General features: G+C 39.5%; 1 protein-coding gene across 1 annotated transcript in view; it reads right to left on the bottom strand.

Annotated features, from left to right (window-relative positions):
* Window positions 1-19,379, bottom strand: part of FAT4 (FAT atypical cadherin 4) — a 142,728-nt gene that overhangs the window by 28,795 nt on the left and 94,554 nt on the right. Inside the window, exons 7-9 of the mRNA XM_068680684.1 lie at window positions 11,990-12,170; window positions 8,416-8,666; window positions 1,137-5,486 (exon numbers count right to left, since the gene is read on the bottom strand). Of these exons, the coding sequence (XP_068536785.1) occupies window positions 1,137-5,486; window positions 8,416-8,666; window positions 11,990-12,170 (4,782 nt within the window). The remainder of the gene's footprint in view (window positions 1-1,136; window positions 5,487-8,415; window positions 8,667-11,989; window positions 12,171-19,379) is intronic.

Genomic DNA, 19,379 nt, shown 5'->3' with positions numbered 1-19,379 from the left:
AAATTCAGCAGGCCAAAGTTCTGATGGTATAATTACTCATGACAACCAAGTAGTTTTCTTCTGCTAGAAAAGGACTTACTGTATTTTCATCCAACCCCTAACACTATATATGTTACAGTGACTTTAGTGGTTTAAGATAATTTGCAATCTCAATCTGTTGATACTTATCTTAAAATAACTGAAAGCATCCAGAACCCTTACATGAGGAGCCAGGAATTTAATTTAATATAATTTAATTAATAAATGTGCTCTTTGATGACTGCAAATGAAATACACGTAGTTTCCACATGACACTATACACTAGAGCCTTGTTACCATGAAAGCCAAGTCTGCTTTTCTAGGAGTAATATGTAACAAATATTAGAGAAAAAATACTCAGAAGAGGTAGGAATGCTGAAGCCATTTCTGTTATTATATATATATATATATGTATGTATGTATGCATATATGAATGTTTGATCATATTGCCTGAGTTTTGTTTTCTTTCCCATATCCTTCATCTGTTTTCTGTCTTGTACAACTGTAAGCAATTTGGGGCAGAGGCTGATTTTCTTGCTTGGAACACTTCTAACAGACTCAAAATACACTACAGTATGTATAACAATAACAAGAACAGAAAAAGTCGTATTTAAGCATTGGAAATGATTTCTACATATTTAATAAATTAAAATAGCTCTTGAAAAATCCTTCTGCCCTAATACAAATCAGGTAAGTGAGATCTGCTGGAGGACAGAGCTAAAATGAAATAACCATAGAATCATTTAAATTGGAAAAGACCTCTAAGATCATCTGGTCTAACCTTTAACCTAGCACTGCCTACTTCATTATTAAACCATGTCACTAAGCTCTACATCTACACATTTTTTGAAGACCTCTAGGGATGGTGACTCAACTACTTCTCTGGGTAGCCTGTTCCAATACTTCACAACCCCTTTCAGTGAAGAAATAATACTGCAGGCACCTCGTCTTCTCAGTTTTCATAACTACAAATACTTTCTTCTGCATGACCTCTTCACCTATTGGAAATGTACATACTCAGATAATTGCAGCTGGAATTTATCATGGGCTAAAAAGGAACGTTTCTGCCCTTTTTCTAATTCTTCTTCACTATAATATGAAAAGAATTGAAAGCATACCTGTATATCCAGTTTTGCAAACGCAATTGAAGCTTCCGGGGAAGTTCTGGCAGGCAGCACCATTTTTACACGGGTTGGAAAGGCACTCGTTGACGTCCCTCTCACAGGCCATGCCGGTGAAACCCTCTGGGCAACTGCAGGAGAAGCCCCCCACCAAATTGTGGCAAGTCCCATCATTGTGGCAGGGGGACGGGAGGCACTCGTCAATGTCGGTCTCGCACAGGCTCCCCTCATATCCTGGCATGCACCTGCACACGAAGGACCGGAGGGGCTCGTTGGCTACGATGATGACGGGGACACTCTCGTGGGTCCTCAGAGCCGGGCTCACAGCCAACCTCCTCGCACAGCTCCCTCCATTCTGGCATGGGTTCTGCAGGCACGAGTCGTGATCCACGGACTCAACCCGCACCCCGCTCTGGCGGAAGAGGATGTCTTTGATGCTCTCGAAGAAGGTGGCCACACCGCTGGGATTCACGTACTGGTTGCCACTGCGTTTGACGGCTGCCATGAGGAAGGTCTGGTTGCTCTCCTCGTATAGCCCATAGAGCTGCACGGCCGTGCCCAGCCCTGTCAGCTGTGAGCTGGCAATTCGCAGGAAGTGCAGATAGTGGTTTGTAAGGAAATCCCGCACGGTGTGGATGCTCAAGCGGAGAAGGATGCTGTTGTCAATGGTGGCATTACTGAAGCCCGCAAAGAAAATCCGGATGCTGCTCGTGACAGCACTGTGCAACCCATCGTTGCTGAGGACGGCCAGGTCAAACACTCCATCCGTGGACCTTGCCTGCGAGTGCAGCTCACAGGTGCCCCCAGGAATACTGAAGAGGCTGGTGACTCCTGAGGTGAGGGAACACTGAAAGCTGTCTAACACATCTGGATCCTGCGGCTTTACGTTGCCCAAAACTCCACCTGGGAAGAGGTTGCCATAATAGTGAACAAAGATTTCTACCGTTCTGGGCTGAGACGGGTTGTCGTTTTGGTCTATTACCTTTATCTGCACAGTTCCCGTGGAAGACATCTGAGGAACCCCAGAGTCTCTTGTAATCACTGACAGGTAGAAATCGCTGATTTGCTCCCTGTCAATCTCCCTTGTTGTGGTCAGAACACCAGTGGTGCTAAGGCTGAAGTAACTGGTTGCAGGGCCAGTGCTGAGCAGGTAGTATGTGAACGGACCTTGGTTTGGAGGGAGATCAGGATCTGATGATTGAAGCGTCATCACGAGAGTTCCTGCACGATTATTCTCCATGACTTCTCCTTGGCTGGTGGACAAGGTGGGGCCGTTATCATTGATATCTTCCAAGGTTACCAATAAAGAGGCACTGCCTGTAGCAGATGGCGTTCCCGAATCAATGGCCAGCACAGACAGATTGTATACAGGCAGCGTTTCCCGATCCAGTTCTGCAGTGACAGTGACCTGTCCTGTCTGAGGGTTGATGGAAAAGGCACTGTTGTTGTTGCCAGACCCAATGAAATAGGAAAACCTGCTCCAGCTAGGGACAGAATCTGAATCAAAGGCACTTACAAATGTGACATGGGTGCCTGGAGGAACACCCTCACTGATTTGTATGTTGTAGGTTGCTAAAGTGAAAACAGGGGGATCATTGGCATCCAGTACAGTAATATTAACTGTTACTTCATCTATATCCGCACCACGAATGCTTCCAAGATTTTTTGCAAGAACTTTCAAAGAGATTCGTTCTTCTTTTTCTCTGTCAAGAGGTCCTGAAACATAGATCTGGCCACTTTTCTCATCTATCTGGAAGCCTTTCTTTCTGCTGTTGCCAAAGATAAGGTAATGGACTTCTCCATCAGTTCCCATATCGCGATCACTTGCAAAAACTTCACCTACAATGGTACCTTTGGGGGCCGCCTCAGAAACTTCAAAATAATAAAGCTTGGACACAAAACGGGGCACATATTCATTTGTCCCTTCTAACTGGATGTTGACACTAGCAAAGCTGCACCTCTCTTCATCTGGAACATTAAAAGCCTTTACTGTTAAATGATAACTTTGCTTTGTTTCATAATCTAAAAACCCCTGGGTGGTGATTGTCCCTGTATTGGGGTCGATGACAAAGAGGTCACTATCTGAGGACTGAATAGCATATGCAATCACAGCATTAGGTCCAGAATCAGCATCAGTGGCATTTAAACGAATAACAGTTGTCCCACTCGGGGCATTTTCTAATACGTTGGGAAAGTAGTCCTCAGGGCTGAATGCTGGAGAATTATCATTCACATCAATGACATTAATGGTGACACTGCAGTAGCCTGTTCTGGACACCCATCCTCCATCTGTGGCAGTAACAACTAGCTCATGCTTTTGGTGTAACTCAAAATCAAGAGGTTTGGCTAGTGTCAGTGTACCAGTAGTTGTGTTAATAGCAAAGGTGCCAGCCTCATTTCCAGAGGAAATATTATATCTGATTAACCCATTCATGGCGGCATCTCTGTCCCTGGCTGAAACCGTCCTGACCACTGTTCCAACAGAGTGACTCTCCGGGATAGTGACACTCATGCGGCTTTGAGAAAACTCAGGTGTATGGTAATTTTCCTCTGTTACAACTATTTCAACAGCTACCTCAGATGAGAGTGGCGGATTACCTTTATCCTTTGCTTTTACTTTAAATAGAAAATTTTTGTTCAAATCAGCCATTAGTGAAGATGACACAGAAATCCAGCCTGTACTCCTGTCCAGTCTGAATTTATTAGTTTTGCTTTCATCAGAAACAAAGTATTCCACTTCAGAATTCAAACCAAAGTCTTTGTCATCCACTGCAGTAACTTTAATTAAGTTTGTGCCAACTCTCACGTTCTTAGTAACAGGTGTAAAATATTTAGGAGCGAGGAACAGCGGTGCATTGTCATTGCTGTCGACTATGTTAATTGTAACGGTTGTCTCACTCAGCAGCGGAGGACTGCCTCGGTCTGAAGAAGTAACTATGAAGCTGTGCCTATTAATGTTGACATTGCTTGAACCACTCGAGTTTTGGTACCTTAAATATTGCTTGTTGAAAATTACCCCGGTGGTTGCATTGATCCGGAAGAACTCGGACTGGGATTTTATGAAGTAGAAGACTTGACCATTAGATCCTTCATCGGGATCAGTGGCTGAAACCTGGGTGACCTTCAACCCAATCCCAGGTAGCTCGGGACACTCCAAGTAATAGGATGGCTTTGTAAACCGCGGGGCATTATCATTGACATCTGTGACAAATATGGTGACATCCGTACTCACTGTCCAGCCAGAGTCATGTGCAGAGACTCTGATTCTGTAGCGATCTGTGTCCTCCCTGTTTAGTGGTCTGCTAACTGTAATATCCCCAGTGCTTGGATTTATGATAAATGGGAGACTGGTATCCCTTATGGAGTACCTGCTGATGGCATTCACACCGATGTCTTCATCTGAAGTTGTGACTCGGGTTACTGTAAAACCCAGAGGTGCATTTTCAGGCACAGAAGCACTGAATATCTGGGAAAACCTCGGGGCATTATCATTTTCATCCAAAATATTAATGATAACTTTGACAGTCGTGCTCTGGACAGGGGTGCCTTTATCTGAAGCCTTTATGGTTAGTGTGTATTGAGACAATTTCTCCCTGTCCAAGGGCCTGACACTTCTGATCTCACCAGTGGCTCGATTGATACTGAAACTATTTTCCGTATTACCCTCGATTATTTCATAATTTAACTGTCCATTAACACCACTGTCCTTATCAACAGCAGCCACCGTCAGTATCTTCCGTGGGGACAGGTTCTCCACTACTTCAGCAATGAAGGGATCTTGCTCAAACTCCGGTGCGTTATCATTGACATCTACCACTGTTACTTCCAATTTCTTATAAGAGGAAAAAGGAGGAAAGCCTGTATCTCTGGCCTCAATCCAAACCACGTATTTCTGTATGGCTTCAAAATCCAAAGCCTGACCGACAGAAAGCTGTCCTGTTACCTGATCGACCAGGAAGGTGTTGCCCAGGTTACCACTGGCAATGTAGTAGGACAAGGAGCCTCCTCTGGCTGAAGACCCAGAAACAGTGGTGACAAGTGTACCGACTACTTGGTTTTCAGGAAATGTGAAAGTCTCCTGTTCGGCTTGAACATGTGGAAATTGTTCTCTGTTCACAAATCTCACAGTGACTGTTGTTGAGTCTGTCTTGGGGTACCGGCCGCCGTCCCTCACGTGGACGGAAATGGTGACTTCAGACTCTCCTGCCAGTGCATTAGAAGCCAGGATTGCCCCTCTCTCTGGATCAATATGGAATTTCTCAGAGTTTTTCCCCACAAGGGAATAATGGAGCTCAGCATTGGAGCCAGCATCAGCATCGGTGACAGTCACTGCAAACACAAATGAGCCTGAAATGGAGAACAGAGACAAGTCAGTTTATGAATAAATGTGTGATTGTGGAAAATGAGATACCAGCTTTTCTCTTGGAAACACTTGTGAGGGTAACCCTTCTGATATTCTTCTTGGAGAAGCATGCTCTTTCTTACACTGCTCTGAAAACAAACTGCTTCACAAAATCTTAAGTTCAACAAGCTGAGTTTGTGAGCCCACAAAACATGCATGCAGCCATAAAATGTAGGTCTGAAAATTAGGTCACTGCATTCAGGGAAATGTCAGTATGGATGTCAGTGTCTGTGCATACATCTGCACTGGCAACTGGACCTACAATTTTTTGGAAGTCTAGCATCCTATTTCTAGAACATTTACATTGCAAAAGCCATAAATCAAGTGAGATTGAATGGGATTTTGATTTTTTTGAGTTACTTGTCATTTATTTATCCATGTAAGAAACAAAACACAACAACAACAACAAAGAATTTTCTGCAATTCAACAACTATTAAGGTTTGTAAGTGAACAGGCAGCACCACTGGATATTTATTTACGTTATGTCTCACCTTCCCTTGCAACTTTTTCTTCCTATTTCCCAGATATTCCTCCTTTGTCTCCAATAGCCTCACACATCTGATTTTTAAGAGTATTGAGATGACAATAACTAATGGGACCACATTTTTAAAATCATGCTGATCATCTGAGATAGGAGTGCTGAGTCACACAGGAATGAGGGTGCTAAGTCACATAGAAATAATAATAATAATAAAACTCCAGTGCAATAACATCAATATGTTATGTTTCGTATCTTTCACATTTACGTTTCCCAATAAGCTTCACTGTACAGGCACCCTATTAGCATCTCTATTTGCAAGAAGAAGTTTCCTTTTGCAGTGGAGTTTATAGATTCAATACATGGCAGATCTTTTTGAATTTGATACTGTCCTACCAATTTGTAGAACACTCTGTTGATGTTTTACTAGTACTTAAATTTAGAAAATAACTATTATGTATAAAAAACAATGTTGTTTTCAACCTCTTAAGGCAAAATCAGTTACACACAGGAATTACTTTGACAGTGTCTCCTTAAAACTATACTTGATGTCACTATCTGTCATGTGCAATGATACGTACTCCATAGGGAGGAATATTTAGACAAATACAGTATTCAAATTCTTGTGAGAAATGAGATAGAAAAAAATAGATTTTTGCTTCAGTTAAAAAAAATGTACTATTAATTACTATTATTAGTTTCTCTTTTCAGTCTTGATTAAAAAATGTTGACAAATTAAGCTTTTATTTCTTTCAAACCATACACTACATATTCTGATTGGAAAAAAAGCAAAATTCTCATACAAATTTTGAGGCTTTGGTGGTGTGATATTATTCTTTTCTTTTCTTTTTTTTTTTTTTTTTTTAAAGCTACATTGCAATGAAGTGTTGTGGTTTTTTTTTTTGTTTTTTTTTTTTTCTAATGGATGCTATGCCTGGTAGTAAAATCACTGTCAACAGCCTTTCAAACTAATTTGAAAAGATATCAACATTTCCTTTTAATGAAAGTAAGCTATCAAATAAAGAATTGGTGCCTGTATCTCAAGCTTTTTGCTAAGTGAAAAACAGTAAAAATGGCTTAAGTGTTCTATGCACTTTTAGTTATAAGGGGTCTCATACAAAAAGTGTCCAAAACCATTATTGCCTGAATACATCAGTTAAACATATGTATGCTCCTCATAATCACATTTAAGGAAACAACCCAGAAAGAACCATACAAAGGCACTGTGCCCTAGTCCGGATACACAAAGATTCACCAATGCAATAATCATATACTCCCATTATACTGTTCTGGAAACAGGGAAGAAATAAAAACAAATTCATTCTTCCATAAAAAGGAGAAGTATTTGCAATTGTTTAAAATTTAGAAAGACAACCCCAAGACAAAGAAATAAGCTTTTTTAATTTTTCTTTTAAAGGAAAATTTGTTTTGTAAACCATTTGTCTTGGACTGCTCTCTGTAAGAATCACATATGTATGCAATGGATGCAAATGCATGTGAAAATGGACAGAACTGCTGGCTTCTACAATCAACCGCTACAACTGCAGTTTGGTGAATCTGTGGTAATACTGTAATCATCTTTACAAACCTTTTACTGTTTTGGGATAGCAGAAGTTTTAATATCAGTCTATTTTAAATCTTAGAAAAATCTTAGTATCAGAATCATTCAGTATATTCTCCCTATCTCCCTACAAATGCATATGTTCTCCTCTTTCTTTCCCCTTTTAATGCCAATTTTGTAAATAGAAAATATTAGTATTTTAGACTTACTCATTTCTAGTTTCTTTATTTATCAGGCTTGTTTAAACATAAACTGAAACAGGAATTAATGTCTGCATTGAGTGAAGTAACTGTAACTTAGGAGCACGTTCAACAAAAGCAGGGTTGCTGCTTGGCTTTACTTTTACATTACTTCACCACTTGGCTCAATGAAAAGCAACATAATTAACATCCAAGACAGAAGATATGGAAGGCTTTTCAGAAGATGTTGATGAAATCCTCTTTAAGAATTACTCAAGGCTGCCAAAAAATATCTACATGCAGGAGGTGACTTTAAGAGGAAAAAAAGGCTACTGCCTTCGTAACCCTAACAAAGCAATTAAATTTGATCACCTGTTTGCCTATCAGATTGAAAGCTGGGTGCTCATTTATACTATGTCCTCTTTATATAACAAGAGTACAAATGGGACTGGATGGAAGGAACAAACTAAAAAAAAAATGCTAAAATGCAGGTCATATGTTTTGTCTTGTATTCATGCCTGTGCAACACAAATATAAAACCTAGAAAATAGCTTCAGAGGAATATCTCAGAAACATTTCTTGTGGCATAGCTTTGCATTCAGTAATATAGTTATGCAATCTGAAGTATCCTAAGCACTGCCACCTATCAGGTTACCTGAAGTGGTAGGCGATGGGACATGGGTGACATAGGGATGGTGTTGAAATTTGGGAGGATTGTCATTCACATCAGCAACAGCAACGAGCACACTGGTGGAACTGGAGAGAGGCCTGGGATGGCCCCCGTCACTTGCCACCACCACCAAAGTGTAGTTCTCTCTCGTCTCTCGATCGAGTAGGGCGCTGGTGATGATCTGTCCTGTTGATGGGTTGATTGTGAATTGAGAATTGCCACCAGTAAGCCTATAGCTGTTTGAAAGAAAAAAAAATGAGAAAAAAAAATTCAATTAGTATTTCATAAGGCAGGCTGCTGCCTCAGGATAATAACAATTTTTTATACTGTTCAGACCACCATGCTGATGGACATTGACATAAAGATTTTCTTCTGCCTATCCATCTGTCTTCACTTTTTTTCTCTTCCATATTTTGAGACCTCTCAGAAATGGCATTTCTGGGGATTTCCAAATGCACTTGCTTAACACTGATAGATTTCTAATAAATGAGGAGTAGACTGAGCCTTTATACGTTTGGAGACACAGCTGGGCATTCTCTCAAAATTGCAAGTGGCCTGCTAGAGGCAGCCTCTAGTACTGATTTCCTTGGGCTAATGCATTAAGTGTTACTCCAAAGGACTGACATTTCTTAACTGAAACTGCAGAATACAATTAGAAATAATACTACTTTCTAAAATAAAAGGATGACTTTTACAAAATAATATGAGAGTTTGTAATTTATAGTTTCCTGATACTGAGCAAAGTTTTGCTATTCAAGATTTCAATTATAATTTATAGTAATTCATAATAAATCAAAGTAAATCAGTAACTGCAAAACTATGCTAATAGCAACTAATCATGAGAGAGTGTGCAAAAATGTGGTAAGAACGGATTTTGTGCTTACTGTACCTCGTTGTACTACACTTCTGGATTGTTAGCACAGTGAATTTGTCCTTGCTCTTTGAATGCTTACCCATCTTCTGTTAGTACAGAACGAATCTCAAAGGCATCTGGAGCACTAGGTTGTATTTTTAAAGGTAACTGGTTAACATTAGATTTCTGTTAATTCAGAAAATGGGCTTTCTACAAAACACAGGAAACAAAAGCTGGCTAAAATGAACAACTCTCATATCCCATATCTCATATTACAGCCCCTACAATTGTGATTAGCATTGCTTCTTCAGAGAAGCCTGTTATGGCACAGTAGCAACTTTTCTGAAGTACACAATTATATAAAATATTCAGAAGAAAACTACTGTTATGAAAGAGAGTAACATTCAGATCTTCAACTTTTCAAAATCAAAACACGCTATGACAGAAATAATAACACAGGCCAGAAGCTTTTCCTAGAGGATTGATAGCCAGCCTGTGTAATAGGCTGTGGCAACCTCTCATGCTCAGTCATTAATCTCTACAGAATGCCAGGAGCATATTTTAATTGCTTAATTATGATTCAATACGATGGCCATATGTAATTATTCTCCAGCCAAAGAAAAGTGCATCTAGGGTGTAAGAAATGTGCACAAAGCTTAAAGCACCACTTAAATCTCTCTAAATGCCGGCAGCACGGATACGTTTCATCTGTGTTTTGCAGTGTTTTAACATTGTGTGAGACAGTCTCTCTCTCATGTACTTCCACGTACAAAGAATGGCTCAAGCATTACTGTTGGAAAGGCACTGTGAGAGACATTAAAAAAAAATACGTTTGCCATGGGATATTCTGAGTTATAGCTGAGTATAACTTCACACCAATTAAATTGACAATGCAAGTGTCTGTATTTAAAAAAAAAAAATTCCAAACAAAGCCAAAAGATAAAAACATGAAACTGTAATCATGGCAACTAGTATACCAGGAAACTGACTGAAATGCTTAAAATCCGACCTTTTGACTGTGCTGACCCTTCTTATCTATACTGCCTTCAACGATACTATTCAAGCATGCATTACCATTAACAACCTCATCAGCTCCTTGTAATGACTTCACAGGTTATCACCAGAAATAAGAGGAAAATTGATATGTTACAGTTTTGCAGAAGATTAGCTACTTTTTGCATAATGAAGTTCATTTTTTGACTTTATATGAAAATCTTAACATGGAATTGTATATCCCATCTATGGAAATCAAAGATTTGATTTTGGAATGGGGTCTAATAAGACTGTGAAGGAATTTTTGAGTGCTCAGCACTTCTGACAAGAAGGGCTTATGTATTCTGGTCCCTCTAGCTTTTGTTAGTTCTGTAATACCAGTCATATTTTAAGATTTGCATTATTCTAAACGCTAAACCTGGACAAGTTCTGTCAAAGAAAAACAAAGTATGTTTCTGAGTCAAAAAAGTGCAAAACAAAACCTCAAAACAGTCTTAAAATAGCTTCTTACAAAAAAAAAATATTTTAACTATTCTGCTATGAGGTATTGAGTAAGTGACTAAAGACTAATAGCAGAAATATCAAAGCAATTCAAACATAGCAAAGAAATCTGAGAGCGCTCTGATAATTTTTGGTTACAGGATGAAATCATTATAATCATTCATGATTTGTATGGAATTCTTTTTTCTAAAGAAGCTTTCCAGAAATAGTTTCTCTGAGTGAGAGTGAAATGGATTAAAAGCTTCATTGTTTCACAATTTAATAAATGGAAATTTTGGACACTTTTCAAATATTTAAAGATGCCAAGACATAAAGTTCCTATTTATGGCTTGTAGCTATTTGAAAGAAAATATTGCAGTATTTTATATACACTTGCTTCATTATAACATAATTCTGTTTTATTTCCTTTTTTTTTTTTTTTTTTTTTCTTATGAGCACAGTTATATTCCTACACACTTTGAAGAATGAAAAGAAATTTTTTTTTAAAGTTTGGAAACAGGCATGGGTGTTTACATTAATAAAAGTTAATTTTGAAGAGATAACCTACATGTTCTTGTGATTTAATAACTAATTAGAATCTGATTTGTATTCCATTACCAATAAATCTGTCCTCAGTGGATAATTTTTACCTTGTCACTGCCACTTAACATCTTAATTACTCTTGCCTGTGAACTAGCAATGGCCAGTGTTCAGCCCAGTGGCTAGTTAATTACAAGTCCTCAGTTCTAAATGCTATGCTAAATATAACGCTAAAGCTTTAAAAAGGCTAAAAAAACTGACAGTAGTCAGTAACGCAGAATAATCACAGCCTATGTCATATTTCTTTAGTCAAAGAATGTATATGGAAGGACTGCCTGCTTAATTTCTTAATTCATTTATTATATTAGTTTGAGTTTTGTTGTTTTTTTTTTTTGTCTATACTTAGCAAGACGTTTAGCCCATCAACAATAACGCTTAGGTGTGAATTAGACTCACATTTGCTTTTAATGTAGTTAAAAATTAAAAAACAGAAAGGATGCAAATTTCCTTGACCTTAATACATTTCTAAAAGCTTATTTAAAAACAAAAATCAGATTTGCTGAAAGAGTTAGCTGTACACTGTCCTTTTGTGCCTTAAAGCTTTATGTCTTATTGATGATGGATACGATGAAAACAATAATCTTCAGGCGAGGTACAAGGCAGGACTGCACTCAGTGGTGCTAAACGACCTACCTAATAACGGCATTTGTAGAAGCATCAGCGTCCGAGGAGTTTACTAGCAAAATATCTGTCCCTGTAGGTGCATCCTCAGGAACAATGGCAGAATACACATTAAAGGCAAATGTGGGCACGTTGTCATTGACATCATCCACTGTGACAGCGATGGTTCCAGTGCCAGTGAGGGCAGGAGATCCTGCGGGAAAGTGGGATAGAGAATGCCAGAGGTTACGAATATCACAGTGTTAATCTGAGGTCTGCCATCTCCGATTTAAAGCCTAATGATTGAACATGTCATGGCCCACAAAGTGAGAAAGCCAATTCAACATACAGGACAGGGTCAGATTTGTTTCAAAGGCATCTTGACATAAAGTACAAGCTGCGAATGAAAAGGAAAAAAAAAAACAAAAAAAAATATTTTTTTTAACTCGTTTCATCTAATTCCAGCAACATTTTGTAATACAAGCTCACTGGAAAAAGATGGTCTTGGAACCACTCAGAAACCTTCCTGTAACAATTAGGACCAATTTGAACATGTGGTTGCCTTTGAGAAGTCATTCAAAGGTGGCACACTGACAGCCGTGAAGACTCCAGCCTTCAATTTACTTATCCGCAGAACAAATAGAGTGGAAACAGTGGCAAACCCCAGCTTTCCGCACAGCACTTCCACTGCCGGTCACACCCTGACCTAGGGAGACCTTTCCCTGAACGGGTGAGAAGGTTGCACGGTCTCTAGACTCACGCAGCCTTGATTTCCCTGTAGAAGCAAGCATCACTAGCACCAAGTAACTTTTCCTTTGTCAAAACTGGAAAAAAAAAAAAAGACAGTGAAAAATTGTAGAAGTTCATGCTGGGTTTAATAGTTTATTGCTCTTGTTTTGAGCCAACAATCAGCAAGACACCTTCTGCTAACTAAATTCTTCACTGAGGGTCCCTGAAAAAATGGGATCCTGTGTGTGTTGAGACAGGGGTCAATAAGAGAGAGGAGCTCAAAACTCCCATCATACAGCACTTTTACTCAAAAGACAGATGATGACCATGCCTGGTTTACCCAAGATTGGATTCCTTCCCCCCTCAATCTCAAAGACATACAATAATTCATTATTGGCTGGACTGAGGAAAAAGCAATGCTAATGAAATGCTTTGGGCCAGCACCCCGGAGACCGGTTCAAGTCCTTGCTGAAAGGCAAGTTTATTACACTGAACTGTCACTTGATAAAACACAGGCAAGTCCCCGTGTGACTGCCCTAATCCCTCCATCCCAGCAGATGATCGGGTCACTGCTGCACGAGGTTACTGCTGGGCCTCAACATCTCAGGGCTCGGGGCTCACATGGTCCTGGCAAGGGCTCCAGACACTGAGCTTCTGTAGAAAAGAGCAACTAATGACCTCTTTTTTCCCAGTTTTAACCCCTGCAGGCTTAAGGAGCATCACACCATCTCGGGGAGGAGCTGGGAGCAGCTTCTGCAGGGGAAGGAGGTTTCCCACCACAAAGCAACTCAGCATAATGTGCAGCCCAAACGAACGAGTGTCCAGTGGAGATGAGCTATAAATCTTGCAGGGCTCACTTACAAGCCTGCTGATGGGACAGGCTGGACCACAATGCTGAGGAAAGAACATGAGAGCCAGAGAGGATAGGTTTCACGCCACGGCCGCGCACAATGGAGCCCTTTCTCTGCTCTGTTCTGAGGTAATTCATTCTGCCAATTAATATACTTTCAGCCTCGAAGGTTACATTAAGGCAGACTCTTTTTATTATTTTTTTTTTCTCAATCTTGTCATTCAGCCAAACACTTATAGATAGAAAGGGCTGCAAAAGTGTTCCCGATTGCTGAAATATTGCCCATGGAGTGTTTATTATTACTGCATTAAACGAAATGGAGTCCTCAGTGGTATTCGCTGTGTGTGTCATCAAGCTCTGGCCTTCCAAACACATTTAATCGACATCCATCTCACAGCTAATGAAATGAAAAGCCGAAAGTTGTTAAGTTTCACAGGTGATAAAACAAATTATGCATAATTCAGAGATTAATATTGGGTAAGTCCTATTCAAAGAGCATCAGTAATGCAACGCAGCCTGGTAAAGAAAGCAAACTTGTAGCTAAGCCCTGAATCTCATTGTTTTAAATGTAATTGCTCACTCAAAAAAACAGGGTACTCTGCAGGCTGAAAGGGACTGGGGCTCAGTGCCATGCCAGCTGCATTCACAAGACTTCCCATCAGCATGGGGAATGGGAAGAGGACGGTCCATGACTGCTGGCACACTACCACATGGACATGCGCTACAAGCAACATGCTGTGATGGGTTGTGTCTTTCTCCTGCATGGCTATTAAGTCCTTGATCCCATAATGGAAATGGTCCTGTAATAGAAAGAGATGCCAGATGTGGATATTTTCCGGCTCAGAGTTACACTGATAGCAGCAGCTTTTGATTCACTATTTGCCTTCAACCAAGCAGCAGCTTTTGGTTCGCTATTTGCCTCCAACCAACCTCAGTCTGATATCCTCTGTGAGGAACATGAATTTGTAGGGTACCAAGCAGTTGCTCCAAGGGTCAGATCCCAGTCCTGCTGAAAGCCATGGAAACTTAGCTGCAGACAGCCATCAGGCCTGGTATTTCAGTATTCATCATACTTTTAGGTTTAGATATATCCAATAATCTTCAAAGTTTTATATATATAGATATAGATATAGATATAGATATAGATATAGATATAGATATAGATATAGATATAGATATAGATATCCCTGTACTCTCTTTTTGTTCACTTATGGCCTCACTCCATAACTGTTACCTGTCTATAGATTCCTTATCAATGCAACACACTCATCAAAATCAGAGCACTTGCATAAACTAGAATGGCAGAAGTTGGCTCTTCGTAAAGCACTTGATGGCCATTACTTCCCCATTGGGTGTATCTACAAGGCATAGCACAGGATGGGCACATTTGTATTAGCCTTATAGAAGTGAATTTACCAGCCAAGGTTGAGCACCATACTAATAAAATTAGCTAGGGTAATATAAGTAACCCAGATCTCATTCAGTGCTAGCTTGTGGCTCAAAGCATCCCAGAAGTCCAATTCAACTGTTTGCAACATCCTAAGTCACCATTCTTCAGTTCAAAACCAAAAATCATTCTCATTTTACTTAGATGGAAAAACTCACACATCTACATTGGTTTCCCATCTATGTAGTTCTCCAAGTATACCTTTTTTCCCCTCTAACTAAAACATCACGTCCACAAATTTACTCCTTTATTCTATTACACTGAAAGATAAAGTTGCAATTTCACAGAGTTCTTAAAGCTTGCATTCACTTGAAATTAAACGACCAGCTCACATTTCTGCAGTTACTGAGAAATATAAGAAGAGGAAATTACAAATGAAGTAATTTTCTATGGAAAAGAAATAGCTTGGGGCCAAATTCTACCGTCCTCAGTGAACTTCCAGTGAAAGTTCTGCTTGCATAAAGACCACAGAATTTGGCCCCTGGTAATAAGTAGGTTTCATAAAATGTAGATGTCATATTTGTGGTGAAAGAAGTACTTTCCATGGTCAGGCTGAGTTCCCAGATTTCTTAGTTTTGCTTCGATAGCAAATCTTCCTCAAGTCAGTTATTCCAATTATGTTCGAGCATCATCCTTTTCTTTTCCTTTTTTTTTTTTCCAAACTGTGTTTAACATTTTGCATAAATAAGTGTAGTAAATTTTGTGTAAATTCTGCTCTATTAGCCAAACACTCAGGATGCCCCCATTTTGATAAATCAGGCATGATTACAATCTATGTAACATTGTCATATGCAGTCACGCAAGACTTTGCATACCCCTACAGACAGCTTGGAGTGCCACAAATGTACTCTTTTCTTTTAGTGAGCTTGCATGAAAATTTCTACCATTTTTTCATAGTATTTTGGACTATTTTTCAGCAGTAGTAGTAATTATTTGTCAGACACCCACCTCTTATTTAGAGCATTTGCCTAGAGCTATACTACTAGTTCCTTGAGATTTCAAAGCACAGTCTCTCACAAAGGCTTAAAACATCCATGTTGAAAAAGCATTTTCTAGACAGACGGAGGAATGAAACAGACATCAAATGATTAATAGCCAGAGAACATAAGTTAACTCAGGGAAATAAATGGGAGAGATCAGATTGACTGTTCAGTGACCATCAGATCTTTAAAACTTAAAAGATGGCATCAATATATCATTAATATTATTTTGATTTTCCAATATCTGTGTGCTGTGGTCTGTTTTTATGAACTGAACAGTTTATTTTCTAGGTGACAGCCGTACATATACATTAAGCAGAGAGCCCCACAAATGTCCACACGTCATTGTTGAAATAAAGATTAACCTGGGATAGTGTCAAAATAGCAACGCTGAGTTCAGGAAGAAAATTGCTTCCCACGGATGTTCTTCCAAAAATTTAAGCTTTTTGCTTACATCTGCAAAGTAAACATGTGTCTGGGGACGGAGAGAAGGAGCAGACCTTGGGAGCCTGCTCCTTGGAGGCCTGTGGTGGAGGACAAGTTGCAGGACAAGGTTATGAGAGGCCACCTCGGGCTCATCCAGCTGTGGGCCGCAGCTCCCCTCTCTGTAGGGAATGTTTGAGGAGGTGATGTGACAAAATGGCAGCAGGGGACCACGGGGTGGGCAGGGAGTAGCAGAGGGGCAGGAGCTCTCTTCTCTCTTACCCTCCACTTCTGCCTGCTTCAGCGAGGCAGGAGTGGCAGGGATCGCCAAGCACGTCTTCTGCCCCATCCACCAGTCCTCAGCTGTGGCTGTTGGCCACAAAAAGAGGATGATGCTGGAAACATGCCACTATAGAAGTTAAAACTGGACCTAAAGAGAAGTTAGAGAGTAACTAGAAGTTAGTTGCTTCAAGAAGTTTTGGGAAAAGATGATGTGCTTGGAAATCCTCTCAGCAGTGGGGTACTGCATGGCTTATGGCACAAATTAGAAATAGGAGACTGTGCTCAGAACACTATCCACAAATTGTTTGAAGTTTAATGGATCCTGGGTTTTGTCTGTGCCATAGTTAGCACAGCAGATAGTAAAACTATCATTCCTTTCAGAAACCAGGAACACAAAGTTTTTGCCAGCATTAAAATATCAAAATTAAGTGCTAGAAAACTAACAATCAACTTAAGTAAAAAACTAGAGATACACTTTACTAAGAAAAAAAAAAGGATTAAAATTAAATAAAATGAATCTAAACAACTAATCCAAACTCATACTGCAGGCAGTTTACCATGTTTTGTGGTAAATTAAACACATCATTATCCTGAAAATTGGAAAGCGATTTAACAGAAGTGGAATTTTTGCCTCACTGAAATGTGTTGCTTTGCAACAAAGCGGATTTCACTTCTGCAGTCAAACACTCAATGAATGAGTCCCAGGGCTAGAAGCTGTATGTGTTATTACAGAGCACTAACTTTTTCACTCAAATAAACAAGGCCTGTCTCATAATAAAGCAGCCAATCTTTCTAAATGCATTTAAATGCAGATAGAGTGTGCTGAGCCTCACACAAGTGAGGAATTTTAAAATAAACATGCAGATAAAGTAAGTTAAAATGCAACTAGTTGATTTTCAGTACAGAAGAGAATGTACTTGAAACATGGATGAGCTTTAATTAATTTACCTGGAACACAAGAGTATATGCAAATGAGCGAAACGAGTAGTTTTACAAGTTGCACCACAAATATTCACCCTTGCTGAATATACAGACTGTACTTTGCTTTCCTCTTATTTGTTTTTTCATACATGCTTTCCTATTAAATCTTAAAAGGAAAAGCTGAAATAAGTGCTTAAAAAGCATGTGTAGTAAGAAGCTTAGAAGTTAGCCCTACTTTCATTCATTTCAGCAGATGAATGGCAAATGAAATCACGCATGTGCTCAGTTTTCACAAATTTCTGAAAGTGTCAGATCTGAATTTTAAGATAGATAAGTGGGTACAAAGCAGCAGCATTTACACCTCAAGCTTCCCAAATCTGATTTAACTGAACTTTCACTTCATGAGAACAAGGCAGCTGCTGGGGTAGCTCTGCATGTCTGCTAGCATCACCCAATGAGAAAAAGAGACTTTCCATTACTGCATCAGATACTAGAAACCTTAACATCTTCCTTCATCCTCCTAGACTAAAGAAGCTGGGAACAAACAGACATAAATTTGTGAATACATCCATCATTTCAAGTCATCAAATATATTTTTTATATATCTTCACAAGACAGAGTACAGGCTCTTTCATGCAATTACAAGTTCAGCCCCACTTAGATATATACATGTGCACACACATCCTCAGGAATGTTTTGACACCATCTTTATCTCTCTGAAAAAGAAATCCCTGTCCCAAATAATGATGCATTACGGGCTTCCTCAACTGTTTCTATCCACACAATTTTTACATTTTGATAATTTCCTATTTGAATAACTGCACTCTATGGATTCTCTAAGCTTTGCAGTTTCACAAAAGGGGCAACACTGAACTGCAATATGCTATTCAGCTACTTGATAGCTGATTATACTATCAAAAGAGTGGGACTTGTGTGCACAGTTTTAAGTTCCTCAGTGTATACACGTCTTCCCCTGTCCCTTCTCTTATCCTCTGACCTGCTCATCAGAACAAGTTACATGCAGTTGTTTACCAACAGAGAAAAAAATGCTATTACAGAAGCAGACCCAGCAGAACAGAAATAAAGACTGAAAATAAAAGTACTGTATGCCCCAACTTCAAACGGTTCCATGTAACAACCTCGTTCTACACCCATCCACATTATTATAAATTTATAACTTATTCAGCTGAAAAACAGTAGCTGTTATATTCCTCCAGTTTAGCATTTTTCCCCCATTGCTACTTTTGTTTAGCAAACTTTAAAATTGATGAAGGAAAGACTGAAAGATTCTGGTTGCAGAATGCAGACGGATGCTGGGCTTCTGATATAAGCAGATAGCAGCAACTCGTGGCTGTCAAGTTTTGTTTGCCTTCCACAAAAGCCACAACCATTTATCTCATGTGCTGTACAACCCTCCAACCCTCGACAAACACTTGTAATCTGTTAACATCTAAGGTACAGGTCACTCACTGGGGATGGTGCCTAGAAAAGATCCATGAAGCTACCACAGGTTTCTTTGCAAGAACTGCACTTAATTCCAGAGCAAAAAAGTGCCTTCTTCCAAGTAAGTTTCACAAGAAAAATTCTTAAGGCCAATTTCTCACAACTGAATATAATGCTTTTAACAAAAACTGGTGCAGGACTGCTTTTAGGGTGCACCTCCATGTTTCCACAGTGCACGCAGTTCTCCCAGGGGAGGCATGATGGTACACACCACCAGGGCTTCTGGTGACTGTAGCTAGATTTAAAGAACAACTTAAAAGAAAGGCACTGGGATTTAAAAAAAAATAT

Source organism: Anas acuta, chromosome 4 (genome assembly GCF_963932015.1).
Source record: "Anas acuta chromosome 4, bAnaAcu1.1, whole genome shotgun sequence".
Lineage (NCBI taxonomy): Eukaryota > Metazoa > Chordata > Aves > Anseriformes > Anatidae > Anas > Anas acuta.
Note: the sequence above shows the minus strand (reverse complement) of the source record. Positions and strands in the feature narration are given on the sequence as shown.